General features: G+C 30.6%; 1 protein-coding gene across 1 annotated transcript in view; it reads left to right on the top strand.

Moving 5' to 3' along the window:
- The window catches only part of LOC142317936 (zwei Ig domain protein zig-8-like), a 551,031-nt gene that overhangs the window by 128,405 nt on the left and 405,850 nt on the right, over nucleotides 1-16,776 (top strand). The window contains exon 3 of the mRNA XM_075354472.1: nucleotides 10,724-10,730. Within this exon, the coding sequence (XP_075210587.1) occupies nucleotides 10,724-10,730 (7 nt within the window). The remainder of the gene's footprint in view (nucleotides 1-10,723; nucleotides 10,731-16,776) is intronic.

Genomic DNA, 16,776 nt, shown 5'->3' with positions numbered 1-16,776 from the left:
ATATAAAATTTTATTTCACTAATAACTTCTGATTATTTTCATATATATATATATTTTTTATTATTGAATTAGTATTTATAATATTTTTTTTTTTTTTTTTTATAATCCGAGGTTATAAATTATTAATAATTCAATATATTCAAATTAAAAAAAAAGTTAAAATTAATATACGTATATGAAGTTGAATTCGAACCGATATTCGATATTCGTATTATACGCCTTCCCCTTTTAAGATCCAAATATTTCATTAATTAAAATTTTATTTAGCTGTAACTCTGTAAACAATGGAAGTAAGTACCACTTACATGATATATTGTTGAAAAGCTCTTCATGAGGGCTTATTACTGCAGTTAATAAAATGTCCAAAATCCAATTTTGTTTTGGATTTTGGGCTTTTTTGGACAGTTTTGGTTAATCGATTGCAATCAACACGAAAGGTGCATAACTGGATGTTGAAACAGTCCTAAATCCAAAATTTTAAGATTCTACGGCAAATCGTTTTTTAGTTATGCAAGATACATATGTACGTATAGACGTCACGCCGAAACTATTCAAAATGGATATTTCCGTTGAAATTTGAAAACCGTAATTTTTCGCGATTATAATCTTCCCTTTATTTTGTAAAAGGAAGTAAAAATTACAAAACTTTTTTGTGAACTCAAAACACGCTTCTGTGTATGCCATTACCCTTACAAAATTGACTGGTTGATAGAACAACTTGATACTATTTATTGAAATTCATTTAACCTCAATTAGCAACATTCCTGACAAATGACATGAAGTAATGTAGCAAATCGCTTGGTTTAGTAATAAGGAATTCATTTTACGTTTATTCCTTAAGTAAGTTTAGATTTTATTTTAATATATCTGATCGTTTATAATGCGTTCTTCTAATGAAATAATTAAAAATATTGGTGTTGGGAAAAATTTTCTTTGTATTCTACATGTAGATAGCTTTAGGTTCGCAAACTTTGGTTACTAATAAAATTTAGCAAAATGTTCTTACTTTTAAAAGATGGTATATCAATATGTATTTTTAGAAAGCATATGGTATGTTAGTCTATTTATTTAAAAGTTATTGGATCCTGAAAACGAGTTAAAATAAAGAAGAAATTTGAAAATTTTAATTTAAAAAAAAAGGGGAAATGCGACTTTGGCTGTTAAAATATTCTATGTTGTTAATGAACTTGATGCGGCACCATGATCACATATACGCGTAGCACAAAGTTAGTTCAAGCGTTTTCAATCACGATATTTTAATATCGATGATGCATCTCGCTCTGGTCGGTAAATGATTAAACATTTCATAACGATTAAATCGAAATTGAATATTATTGATGGAAAAATTTGACAAAGATCGGCACATTAGCAGTCATGATATTAGCATTGAACTAAATGTCGACGAGAAAATAGTTCTAAACCATTTGAAGAAGGATGGTTACAAAGTAAACTCGATGTTTGGGTGAAACGTGATTTAATGACCCAAATTTAAATTTTTCGAATTTTCATCTGCGAATCGTTTTTAAAACAGAACGAAATGGAACTATTTTTCTAACGGCCCATTACAAGTGATTAAAAATGGATTACGTGGGAAGTTAATATACGGAAAAAATCGAGTTCGAAGCAAGTTGAAGCCCCGCAATCAGCAGCCAAGCCAAAATCGATGCCAAAAAAAGTGAAGATGTGTATGCGTATATATGTATATGTACGTGTGTGTCTGTGTGTGTGTGTGTGTGTGTGTAGTATGATTGTATTGAACATTTTCATTATGAGCTACGGCCATTTATTCAAATTATTTAATCTAACCTTTAGTCTCAACAACTGGAAAAATTTTTCCAAACAATCTAGACAAAAAGATAAGAATTGATCAAAAGTAAGGCGTCGTCTTCTATCACGAAAACGATATACGACTACATATCTTTGGTGAACCGTCGAAAATCGAGAGAATTTGGATGGGAAATTTTATGCATCCACAGGATACTCGTATTTCTGACCTTGACCTCTCAGACATCACATGTTTCGGTCTCTAAAGAACTCTTTTAACGATAAGTTGACTTCAAAATAGCCTACGTAAATCACTTACAGTTCAACATAGACGGGTTTATGGTTTTTATCTCAAAAATTGTAAACGGTTGTCGATCAAAACGGCAAATAAGTAATTTAATAAATTTCATTTATTTTTTTTTAAATTGTTTTAATTTTGAGTAATATATGAAGAAAATTTATCCTCAACCATTAAATGGAAATTAATAAAAGAGAGAAACTAAAATCTGGCTGCTGATATTTTCTTTAATTATTTTATTTTGGGTTATCAATCAATTTTTTTTTAACCTTATGTTATAAGACTGCAGATCAGGTTCCCTTTTCCGTATACGGATTTGAATACTAGATCGTGGATACCAGTGTTTTTTGGTGGTTGGGTTAACCACACATCTCAGGTGTGATTGTCCTGAGACTGTACAAGACTACACTTCACTTACACACATACAGATCATCCTCTAATGAAATACCTGGCGGTGATTCTCGGAGGCTAAACAGGAAAAAAAGATTCCCTTTTCCGAATATTTTAATTATTCAGCAAATTTTATAATCTTCTTCTCTTTCTGAACGGTTTTATTTTTCAATGATCATTTATTGGAATAAATGAACTTACAGAGCTGTCACACTTTGATATTAAATCTTTTTGCAAAGAGATTAAAAATATATATATATATATTTGAAATAAAAAGCCCAATATTAATTAAATTAAAAACAGTAGTATGAATCCAAAGCCATCAAATATATAAAAATAATAACCTTTTGGCATATTTTTATACGTAAACAATTTCCTCTGATCTAATGACCTCTTTCATAACACAAAACATAGCTTATTAAAATATCCGATTTTATATGTTGTCTGAAAGAGTAACGCATTATTTCTTTCTATTAATAATATACTTTTTTTATTTATCAAAAGAACTAATATAAAATATTACATCTCATTTAACGAACTAAATAAATAAAATAAATAAATTTAGATAAGGATAAACTGAAATTTTATCATAGAGAAAATTTATGTAAACTACAATAAGTGTAATCGAAGAGCTCCATTTGAGAATTAAATTAATATATTTTAAATCTTAACTCATCCATTCATTTAAAATAATCATTGAATAATAATGAGCCAATCCAAAGGAATTTGTTTAATCAACAAATGATATGCAATAGTAGTATTGCATGCCGGTATTATTATTTTAAACTGTTTAAAATTTATAAACAGTTCAGTGAATGTAAATTTAATCTCTACAGTCTAAATAAATTAAAATTAATCTTAATTTAGCAAAAGAATTTCAATAGAAATTATGTTATTTAATAATTCAAACTAAATTTAGTCGTATATTGATTTAATAATCGATATAATTGTAATTCGCTAATTCATTATTCAATAAACTTCCGTAAAATAAAACAATTTATTAAACCTTAATGTAGTTAGATGTAATGTAAATTTTTTTATAAAATATTCAACCAAAAAAAGAGTTAAATTGTTAGTTAAAAATTCCACGTAGCTCAATCGTAAATTTACAAACGGAAACACTCCTTTTAAAGGATTCCTTATAAAAGTGCTGAAATAAAATGTCCCTGATAGTTTTCTTTTTGCAAGCAGTCATTAATGTAATATATTTAATGATTCAATAAACGTTTTAAAATATGTTATCAATTTAAAATAAATTGAATTACATAAAATCAAACATTTTAGTTATTCAGTGTGAGATGTGTAAATAGTGTAATAAGTCTCCTTGCATTACGCAAGATATTACAACATTGATAATCTCAACCTTTAAATAATGTCTACTTAAACATCTCCTGAATATTCAATACTAGTAACAAAAAGTTAGCTTCATAAGTTTATTTTCATAAAGCCTCACAGGGTATGTCAACAGGTCACAGGTATGTCAATAAAACAAAAGATTGTTTATAGCGATGATTTGCGATAATGTTCTGTGGCAAATTCGGGGAAAATGTTTTTCGTAATTAAAAAAAAAAAAAAAAATTGAAACTGATTTTGTAAAGCATGATTTATTGAGGTCACAAACATTCAGCATGCCGAACCTATTTTTAGAGCGCCGTGAAGTCATTAAAAATTAACTTCACCCTGAAAGATCTTCGATTATGTTCAGAAAATACTTAAATCGGTTTTATTATCGCAAGATTTTTGAAGGTATAATAGAAATAGTGGCTAACAGAGTGCAGTCACATATCGCAAATACATGGATGTTGTATAGCTATAATGAATGGCCCTTTTTGTACGCGGTGTGTGAATGAAATTTTCATTAAAAAATTTCCTAAAATTCCTCAGCTTCTTACTCAATTCATCTTAAAACGTGTAACATTTTTCCTTTTCCTGAAACTAAAAATCAATCCCAAAAGGACACAGTTTTGAAAAGGTGGAAATTGTAGAAAAACAGTTAACGGTCAATTAAAAGCGATTCAAGTGAATGCTATTAATAGATTGGTAGCAACGCCTCTGGTGGAGGATAGCTTTATGAAGGAAATATTTTAAAGGATTTTTATTTTCCTTACAGTTTTATAAACTTTATTTACAAACATCTAATGATAAAAATTACTTAAATATGAAACAGTGAATTTACCTCAAAAATATGATAATAGTAAAGCTCTGTGTGGCTAAATTTGTTATCGGTAAGAAATCTTTTCATGTTCCACAAGATAGTGTCCTCAATTCCGTGATTGTCTTATTATTTATTAATGCTCAAATTCTTGAACGATTCCTTATTACGCTCTTAACACATTATACAGAACTACCTATGTATGAAGGTAATCATTTATAAGGCCTTGAAAATTCTACCTTAACAGTCCAACAAATTATTCATGGATAAAATTAATAATCTAACTTGGATAAGACAGTTGCATTGCTTCTCATGTAGAAGTAAAATTGCCAGTTAAGTGAATAATATTAAAATTAATGATAAAGTTATTATTTTTTGTCCATAAACCGAACTTTCAGGGCGATTTTTAGATGATAAATTCTCTCATAATCATAATATTTTGATTTGATTGCAACATAATCGTACCATACTGTTTGTTTTTACGTATCTTAAATAAAATCGAAGCTTGTTAACATTATTAAATATTCTGTATCAGTAGCATATATATATATATATATATATATATATATATATTTTTTTTTTTTTTTTTTTCACCCTTAGGCCGGTCCAAGTGGTTGGTATTGTGCCACCCAGAGGAGTGTCTGGTTTACTCAAACGAGCCTTCCTCACCTACTGGCTATAGGTCCGGCATGGCAGGTCGGTTCAACGGTCAGCTCTTTCGAGTTCTTGTCTTTTATTTTTGCCGATTTTTGACACCACGCCCTACCATGGATTGTCGTGACGTGATGCCGGGTCTTTTCACTTGATATAATTTTTTAATTCCTACAATTCCTAACTTCCTCCGGAGTGTCCAGTGGCTCATTGAGGCCGACACACCTCGGCATGCCGTCTCTCACCACAGAGGTGAGAGACGGCCTTTCCGCCCTTCACTACTCTAATATTAATAACCCATCCTCCTCTCATCAATATCTTTCTGTGCTATTACTTTCCTCACATAGTTTGTAACCTCTTCCATTTTATCTCATTCTCCAACATATATCCTGTTACATCCGGAGAACTGATACAAGCGATACCAGAGTTGGATCTTATTGTGCTCCATTTATCACAATCAAAGAAAGTATGTTCAGCGCTGTCTATTGCTCTACAATGCATACAGCACGGTTCCGGCCTTCTGCCAACCTTGTAGAGATATTCATTAAAGTTGCTATGACTCGTGAAAAACTGTCATGTAGTAGACTAATTCTCCAAATCTTCTGTCTAGCCAAGCTGTTAAGTTGGGGATGAGTTCCTTAGTTCTTTTGGCAGGCCCATCCTCCCTCCATTTGTTCTGCCATCTTAGTCTTACTATTGACCTCGTGTACATCCAACCCCTGCACCCTATCAACTCTATTAAGGGCCATCAGTCTATAGGGCGGACCCCGGACAAGACCAATTTACAAATACACATTCAGTATATTTGTAAATATATCATCAAATAATTTTCATTAATGCTTCTTGATAACGTATTTCCTGTAATTTTCTTTCTTGTATTTTTATTTTAAATAATTAAAATGATATTTTTTTTTTTGTTTTATAAATAATTTTGTGTTGCTCTGTTCAATATTTCAACATTGGTTAACTCAATCAACCAGGCATAACTGACGTAGTTTCGTTTTAATATACTGCATATCATATCCCCACACATTGATCCATATACTATGTTTTAATATAGAAAAACATTATTTTCCAAGGCACATTTACTTCTGCACTGGTATGTTAAAAAGAAAAAAAACAATCGAAATACAATATAATTGTACATTAATTTTTACTTACCCGTCTAAATAGCGGTATAGTAGAACTATAGCTCTAGAAGGAAAAGTATTGCAATCGATTCAATTTGGGCATATGCGGTTTTCACCGGATCTTCACGTTTAGAAACCTAGGAACCCAGAAAATCCAGATGGAAATTTTCCGGATTTTAATGTCTGGATGAATGAGTGTTCAGTGTTGGCCTCTAAATAAACTGATATATCCAGAACTTCTGGACCGATTTTGATTAAAATAAGTCAGATTACTTCAACATATGGGGCATTGATGCCATTAAATCTTCAATTTATAAGATCAAGGGGGTGAGGCTGTAGAGCAACCTCACCCCCTTTGATCGTCCGGTTGATTCGGTACCTGGTACGTCAAGCCTCGCGGCAACAGCAGTCTACCAACCGTACGAACGAAATTTGTTCTACGTAAGTTGTGTTCTATGTAAGCTAATTACATTAGCTTAGTTAGGGCAGACCATCGCCGCTAGTACCGCCACATCCACGCGAATTAAACACAGTATGCGCGTGCGGTTAAGTTAAAATCATTAAATTAAATAAACGAAACAATATTATACTTAAATAAAATTATAAATTAAGTAGGGTGTATGTGTGTGTAAGCCGTGCATCAGAAACAACCTGCAGCTTTTTAGCCGGGTGACGGGAAAGTCCTACAACTGTGTTATCAAATTTTTATTGCAGTTTTCCTATTACGTAATTTTTTATTTGAAGATTTTATTATTTTGTATTCTTATTATTATGCAAATTATTGTACAACACTCTTCATATATGACAATAAATTACCTTCTATGTTCTCTTTATATGAACACTCCAAATACAACTACAATGTGAATAAAATGACGTAACATTTTATTTAGTCCTTCTGAACGTCCTGAATGTTGTGTAAGACCCTTCCGAACCGATAATAATAGATTTCTTAAGACTCGGGTCCATTTTATAAGGTCTATGACTTTCAACTACCCTCTTAAGTTTTTTCTTGAGTCATTTTATATATTCTTACCTTCTATCACAATCATCCGAACGGAAATTTTTTTATATTCAATCTTACGTACTCGTACTTCTTATTACAAGTTTTTCCTTTAGAAGTGATGAAAATGAAAACCTTATTTCAGTTATGGGTAAAATAACTGCTCTGTTGGATGTCCTTTTATCGTATAAAATCATATAAAATAATTCCTCAAAATTAGTTATCTATATACATTAAAATATAATATAATGTCGTGTGTAATGCATAATCAACGCCCAGAAAAAAATCCATTATATGATTAAAAAGGTAAATTTATGAAAAAAAGATATTTAAAAGATAAATTGATGTAAACGTTCTTTTTAAGGTGTAAGTGGACAAAAAAAAGATTTTTTTGAAATTCCCAGTTTGAATGATTAAAATGGAGTAAAAATTAAATTTATTTATTTATTTTTATTTCTCGGTAACAAATTAAGATTATCATCTTGATTTTTGATGTGTATAAACTTTATATAATTATGTAGAACCAATTTCTATATATTTTGAAATTCCAGGATTAAAGGTTTAAAATGGGGTAACATTACATTTTACTATTTTTTTTTTTTTTTAAATTCTCGGTAACAAATGAAACTATCAACTTGATTTTCGTGTGTGAAATCTTCATGAAACTATCTAAATTTCATGAAACTATCAATTTCTAGATTTTCTTAAATTCGACCTTGAAAGGGGTGAAGAAAGGTAGAAAAATTCTTCTTCTTTCTTTTTTTGATGGCTAGCTGGCTTTTGGATTGGACCGACTCCTAAGCCTTTACGCTTCTGTAGATGCTAATGGTTGCCTGATTTAATTTACAAGACAATACCATGATTGGTGATCCATAGCCGTTGTCCTGGTCTCAATATGGTTTAACCTGGAACTTTTTATATCTAATCGATCTGCTTGATTCACGTTTTCTTTGGAGCTGTTCGTTGGATTATCCAGTGTGTGGTTACTCTATGCCACTTCATGTGCTCTGCTCCTTCAAATTATTTGGGGAATGAAAAAGGTACCAGCTATTATAGGTTCTTATGAACCATGTTTCGTTCGGAAGTAGAAAATTACGAAAAATGATTCCAAATTTTCCCCATTTCCTAATATACTAAACGAGATATTCGCTCGATTTGGACTTGAAAATACTCTTCATATTGATATCTAAAAACCATTTTCGGATTTTTTGATTTTAATAATTTTAATGATAAAAACACATAAATAGTTTTTATACTATTTTACCGTTTTATGTTACCACTATTGAATCAATCTTTATGGGATTTGGTAGCATTATAACCGTAAATTATGTTTGCAATTCTGGCTACGAATTTCGTGAGCGAAGCCTCGACTGGAAATCTAAAAAACAATTAGTGGGACCTGTACTGACCAAACTCAGTTGCTCAGAAGAAATTACAATATACAGATAATTTTTATAATTGAACAGGTTTTAATTTTTATGTATCATTATTAGTCTTACAAGCAAGAATTTATTGAACAAAGGGGGTGGCTGGACTCCTTAAGCTAAACTGATCGAGGGGAAAATGCAAGTAACTATATAGCGCGGGCGAAGCCACGACATAGATGCTAATATAAAATAGATGCTATTTTTATTTATTTTTAAATTAAATTTTAAAAAAACCTTTCAAAAATATAGATGATTTTTTTCGGATTGAAGTAATGAATAATTAATTATAAAAAAAAATATACTCGTTTGAATAGAGAATGTTTTAGTCCGCATTATAGTAACGATTATCGATAACTGTGCTTGTAAAATCGTTTTTCTATAATTCTGCATTTCAATATAGAAATATAGGTGTGCTTGAATATTTATAAAATCAAAAAATTATTTTTTTTTTTGTCTGATGAAGAAAAATATATGATTCTGATAGTATTTTTTCACCTGAATTCAAATATGGTATCGGCTTTTCTCCATGACGCAAGGTTTTTGAGAGACAGCAATTTATATTTTCAAACATTCTAATATTTTCAGTATCCTTAACTACACAATATTCAAAAATTTTACTCACCTAGAAAGTAAGAAATGACGATTTTCTGCTGTATTTCGCCTGTAGAACATCCTTCTTGATGGTCCAACAATAATTGAGTTGACACCGTTTGCCTTGATACCTATTTTCCGTAGCTGAAATCTCCTGATTAAATTGCTCCCCGTGCTATCGCTACTATGCCAAGATTTTCCGCGAAGATATCTAGGTGCGATTGCAGGAAGTTAACTTTTACGTACATATTACAACCCAAATTTTTATAAAATGTTATAAGATCGTTGACAATATCACGGCAATTTTCCACCTTTCGAGTAACATTTTTGAATGCTTGCCAAAATACTTTCTCCAGTGGATTGAATAGTTCTTCAAAATGTTCAACATGCATTAATGATCGTATTTGTGGACTCACAGATTCCTTCTCAAATTTTTGTATCACTAATTTTAGGAAACTTCTCTTTTAAGTGCATGAAATCAGGAGTATTTTTCATGGCTTTGACGAAATTCTTCATTAATCCTAGTTTGATATTAACGGACGTAGATACACATATTTATAATTAAACAATGGGTTTTATTTCAAATTTTTCTGTTCACGAATGAATGATTCGCGTTTAGACCATTCTTTTTTAATGAAATAGTTTTTTCTGTCTCTACTATCCCATTCACACAAAAAACAACACCACCTTGTGTAACCAAACTGCAGATCAAGAATAAGTGTACTTAACTTCAAATCTCCACAAATTATCCATTCATACACTGCATATTGAAGCTTTTCCAATATAAATTTAAAGTTTTTTTTTATGTATCTTTCATAATAGCATAGTGAGCCACAGGTACTATTAGGAATTTATTGTCATTTGCAGAAGCACAGCTTTTAAACTAACTTTGAGAAATTAATCAGCAAGCGCGATTCTGTTGGTTATGCTTATTCCAAAGTGTCTCCATAAGAGGAGAAATGCCATTACAAAGCACTAAGCCATTTTTTTCAGAAAAATAGTCTTTAAATTCAGAATAACGATTGCGATAAGTACATATCTTTGTATTCTTTTGAAGAAGATTCCATCCTTTTAGCCGGGAAGCAAGCATTTCAGACTGTTTTTTGGATAACTTTAAATCGCGTATGAGATCGGTAAGATTTTCTTTAGTCAGTAAATAAGGCTCAGATGAACTGCTTTGTTCAAAATTTGTATCACCAGAATATGTTTCTTTTTCTTCTTTACTTCCATCAGACTCTGATTTCTTTCCATCTAAAGTCACATGTTCTGGAGGCTTTGGTATGGGCAATTTATCGTAGTGTGGAACTGATCTCATTGCAGATTGCAAGTTAGGGTATACCACTGTATGTTTTGATTTTTACGTAATCCCTTTAATGTTTGTTAATTAATATAAGCTATATAATATAATATAATTAATATAATATAAGTAACTTAATATAAGCAGAAATAACAGTCAGAAGAGTGATTTTTTGGTTCCCTCCAAAACATGGGATAGCAAAATTTCACGTGACGTATGCCATCTTTCCATTTAGTCAGAAGCCTAGAACACGATAAACAACAGATATGCGAGGCTCAGGCTATAGCTTGGTCCCCGACTTTACACGCAAAATAAAGTTCATAACACTTTTCTACTAATGGAGTAAAGTTTCGCTTTGGGACTTGAGCGTCACTTCATCACATACATAACAAATATTTTTAGGATGATTTAAACAAACTCTAGGCATTTTGTAATTAACGACTAATTGAAAGAAATAAAATTGTAAATATGTAATACACAATAGTTCAGACACACAGCGCACTAACAATAACACAGTTACTGGTTCACTACTATCACACAACGTTCATCCTGATGAATGTGTGCTACCCTACATCACGTTTGTAGCCTACATGTCTATACACGTCAGAACCTGTACAACAGTAGCAACGCTACTCTTTGAGGTAGCTCATTTGGTTCCATCATATTTACAATGCTGTAAAACATTTTAAATTATTTTTAAAAAAAATTAAAATAACAAAAAAACTGTGGGTGATGGAGAAATTCCGAATATGTATTTGAAAACAGGATAAAAAACTGCATTACAGTACACCTATTGGTATTTGGGAGACAAAAATCATATTGACCAGTGTTATCATCGTATTTTCTTTCTTTTTACTATTGTAAGAAACATACACAGATATAAATATAGAACAGAATTAATATCTGTTGGAAAATATAGCAAATTAAGAAATATTAAATTAAACATTCAAAGAATTCTGAAAACGATGCATAGTATTTTAATGGAGTTTTTTGGGGGATATTTTATAAATTATTACTTATTGTAAGATTCGCTTATTATTTTCTTATTATTTATTCTATAATATAACTCGCTGGTATCATAATATTTCAAATTTGTTTAATCACAAATAATTCAGTAAAAATAAATTTCACACTCAATATTTATTTTGTATTTTCTCAGGCGCTGATTTAGAAATACTTTCCTTTTATTTTAATTGATTATTAGTAAAAAATTTGGAAGGTATGGAGTAATTAAATTTTTTTACGAAATAAATAGAAGTGACTCTGCTGAATGTAACTAATATTCAGTTGAAAATATCGGATGTTACCCCTTTAAGTTCGTTAATTGAAGTGATGTACTTCAATAACTTTATTTACTTATAACTGTTAAAGTAACTTAAATTTACATCAAATCTCTTAAGATATTACTAAAATTATATTTGTCAACAACGTGTTGTAAATAAAATTTAGTTATTCAATACTATATTAAGCACTACATAATTTAGCGGTAAAGTCGATAGATGGGTGGAATATATTGAAGAGTTATACGGCGGAAATGAATTAGAAAATGGTGTTATAGAGGAAGTTGAGCAGGATGAAATGGGAGAAACAATACTGAGATCTGAATTTAAGAGAGCATTAAAAGATTTAAATTGCAGAAAGGCTCCTGCAATAGACGGAATACCTGTAGAATTACTGCGCAGTGCAGGTGAGGAAGCGGTTGATAGATTATACAAACCGGTGTGTAATATTTATGAAAAAGCAGAATTTCCGTCAGACTTCAAAAAAAGTGTTATAGTCATGATACCAAAGAAAGCAGGGGCAGATAAATGTGAAGAATACAGAACAATTAGTTTAACTAGTCACGCATCAAAAATCTTAACTAGAATTCTATACAGAAGAATTGAGAGGAGAGTGGAAGAAGTGTTAGGAGAAGACCAATTTGGTTTCAGGAAAAGAATAGGGACAAGGGAAGCAATTTTAGGCCTCAGATTAATAGTAGAAGGAAGATTAAAGAAAGACAAACCAACATACTTGGCGTTTATAGACCTAGAAAAGGCATTCGATAACGTAGACTGGAATAAAATGTTGAGCATTTTAAAAAAATAGGGTTAAAATATCGAGATAGAAAAACAATTGCTAACATGTACAGGAACCAAACAGCAACAGTAACAATTGAAGAACATAAGAAAGAAGCCGTAATAAGAATGGGAGGAATTCTAGCCGAGAGTAAAAAGGATTTAGAAGAAACAATGAACGGCATAGATGAAGTCCTACGCAAGAACTATCGCATGAAAATAAACAAGAACAAAACAAAAGTAATGAAATGTAGTAGAAATAACAAAGATGGAGCACTGAATGTGAAAATAGGAGGAGAAAATATTATGGAGGTAGAAGAATTTTGTTATTTGGGAAGTAGAATTACTAAAGATGGACGAAGCAGGAGCGATATAAAATGCCGAATAGCACAAACTAAATGAGCCTTCAGGAAGAAATATAATTTGTTTACATCAAAAATTAATTTAAATCTCAGGAAAAGATTTTTGAAAGTGTATGTTCGGAGTGTCGCTTTATATGGATGTGAAACCTCGACAATCTGAGAATCTGAGAAGAAAAGATTAGAAGCTTTTGAAATGCGGTGCTGTAGGAGAATGTTAAAAATCAGATGGGTGGATAAAGTGACAAATGAAGAAGTATTGCGGCAAATAGATGAAGAAAGAAGCATTTGGAAAAATATAGTTAAAAGAAGAGACAGACTTATAGGCCACATACTAAGGCATCCTGGAATAGTCGCTTTAATATTGGAAGGACAGGTAGAAGGAAAAAATTGTGTAGGCAGGCCACGTTTGGAATATGTAAAACAAATTGTTAGGGATGTAGGATGTAGAGGGTATATTGAAATGAAAGACTAGCACTAGATAGGGAATCTTGGAGAGCTGCATCAAACCAGTCAAATGACTGAAGACAAAAAAAAAAATTTAGCGGATGAATTTTTTTATTACTATGTGATTACATAGATTTATGAGAAAAAACAGCATAGATTATTTGTTTTTACTATTAGAATCATCTTTTTTTTATATAAAAATGTACTTGAATGTTCTTTTCCGTTTCCTTTTATTGGCATGAAAATAGGAAAATTGTAGTTTTTAAAAAAATGGGATTTTCAGAAAAATAAAATTTAGAGTGCTGTAAAAAAGTATTTGATATAAAAATGTGATATTAGGATATGTTGTTCATTTAACGCTTATTTATCTTTCTGCCAAAATTTCGATTAAACGACTTTTAAAACACCCATGATGTTTTCCTTTTTTAAAAAGCAGAGCACTCAGAATATTTTCTGATAAATTTTATACTTTTTGGAATCGTAAGAATAATGTGAATTCTACTATAACAATTTTAAATCGGAATAAACTGATGGAGATGTTTGATGGACGTAGATTTGACACTATTTCACGAATTAAAAATTCCTTCGTGGAATTCGAGTTATTTCGTTCAAGTACGAGTGTCGTTAAATAATAAAAGAGGCAAACTTTGGTAGAAAAGTTATTATTTATTGAATGATAATGAAATTAACATTATTTTTCAGTAATGTTCCCGGCTATATTTAGGCACGTATCCCTTTTTTTTTTTGAGAGATTACTTATTGCATTAGTGAAAGATTGTTTACCTTTGTTTTCGAATCATTCCTCTACTGCATCCTTGACCTGTTAAATGTGATTATACTAATAAAAAATCATTATTGCTGAACGTGCTGCCATTTAAAAACTCTTTGGGAGGACCAAACAGGAATGATTTGATGGTGTGAAAACGAAACTGTTAGGTAGATTTAGCAACACGCCCGAAACCAACTTTTGAATAAGCTTCCCATAACTTCTGAACGGGTATGGAGGCAGGCATTTATACAAAGAAAAATTACGCTTACTAAGAGAAAGTCTTTCTCTTACTTATTACGGATTTTCTTTCTTCTTACGAGTTTCACTTTATTTTCTAGCATGTTATAATAGTACTCAACTGTTGATTTTACAAATGTTCTTCCAAATAATAATCATTAGGCCATTATAGCCCCAAAAAAAGTTAGCATTATTTTTACCGGCTATCACGTAGGTTTTGAATGTGCCTGAATGTTTCAATCTGTACTCTGAGGTTTGAATTCCGGCGAAAAATAATGAGTCCGTATTTCATTATAACGATCTGAAAAAGAGGAAGCATTATCTTACTCTAAAACTCGTCGTTTTTATTCTTAAAAATATAAATTCTGATGTCTTTGTGATTTTGTATTCACCGTCTTAAAACCCTACTAGAATACGTTTTGCGATAGTTATAATTTATGGATAATGAAATGAACATGCAAAACCTTTCCCTACAGATTTCAGCGATTTTCCTAATTTTTCTGCGTCTGTCTTTCCGAATAAGATCATTAATGGAAATTTGCAAATCATCTTTGAAATCTTTCACCGGTCTTCCACTACGAAAAAATTGGTGACACTTATTCTGCCCGATTTAAACTGTTCGATCCACTTACAGTATAAAAGTTTGACTGATAATACAATTTTTAAAATACTGTTTTAACATATACGAGTTAATTTATCTATGAGTTGCGATGTTAACATCTATGAGATAAATTAATTATGAGAAAATACCAGCCGGACCAACAGAAAACAAGATTCTTACCACAACAAGCTGTTCCTCCACGGTTCACGTTCCAAGCAGAGCCGTTATTTTAAAATAAACAAAAAAAGGTTATAACGATGGAAATTCTATACAAATAGTTGATATTTTCTATTACAAGGTACCAACTTGATCGTCAGATAGTTTCAGTTTATTATATTAATAGTTTTTTAACTGTTTCCAATTGTAACTTTAGTTAAACAACGATCCTCATACAATCTGGTGTTACAGCGCATTATATGACTGTAGTTATTAATAATTTCTTTACAAAATTTAAGTTTTATTGTATTTTTCAATTAAAACTGTGAGTACTTGCGCCAGAAATAACTACTAAAATGAATAAATACATTTTAATAATTTAACATGAAACTTTATAGGCAATTCCATCTTCAACTCAAAAAATTAAATTAAAACACATTTCGTCAAGTATTTTTCATTATTTATTAAATAAAACCATTTTATATATAAAATAATTATTAATTTTATAAAAAAAATGAAATCGGTGAAGTAACCCACATCTTTACTCGATTTATTTTTAATCGAAAACATACGGAACTTTCATCCTACTTTACCGGTCCGCCGAAAGAGATTGAAGCATCTGAAACATGTAATTTTATCCTACTGTGCTAAGAGTTTTTTAATGAATTACTAATTTTCACGTATATCTTTTCTTTTTAATATCTTGAATTTCATACATAATCGAATTAGATGAGTTCTCCCACTAACACCGCTTAAGTACCTTTTTTAACTTCAGAAAATTGAGACTATATTTGAAATGCACGCGGGGAAAAATTTTTTACTTTTTACTTAGGTAATTTAGGCTGCTCAGCATCCTGTGCATTTTAAATAGAGCTGGAACAACATAAAGTTAAAGAAAGGACAAATAATTTATGCAAGCGATGAAACACGGACTTTCATGCAATGTGAAGTTAGCACAGGTGACAAAAATCGGTGTCAGATCGAAGTAGATACCATAAATTTGAATGATTGGAATGTAATTTTTTTCCACATTTATAAGCTAAATGAAAATATAAAATGTATACAAAAATTTTAGACATGGATTTTGTATTAAAACAGCTCAATTTTTTCAAAGTAAGAGTATATTATTCTCCTTTCGGGAGACCGGTCAAGTATGGTCAAAGTCCCGTGTGTTTTCGATTGAAAATAAATCGGCTAACGACGTAGGTTATTTGGTCGATTCCATTTTTTAATACAAGACATATTGTTTTTATCCTACAACGAATTCTACAGGACGAATTAACTAAGATACGAAACACTATAGGAATACTATTTAAAAATAAATTACATTTTTTATCACATCCCTTTTGTTGAGATCTAATATATAAATGGTTTGCAAAAAGGGTGCTTGTATTCGTGAACAGTGTTCAATATAAATATTAAATCAATCATGATACCAGAAATAATTGTT

The sequence above is a fragment of the Lycorma delicatula genome, chromosome 1 (genome assembly GCF_047948215.1).
Source record: "Lycorma delicatula isolate Av1 chromosome 1, ASM4794821v1, whole genome shotgun sequence".
NCBI classification, from domain to species: domain Eukaryota; kingdom Metazoa; phylum Arthropoda; class Insecta; order Hemiptera; family Fulgoridae; genus Lycorma; species Lycorma delicatula.
The sequence above is the reverse complement of the archived record's forward strand: the minus strand, read 5'-3'. Positions and strand labels throughout refer to the sequence as shown.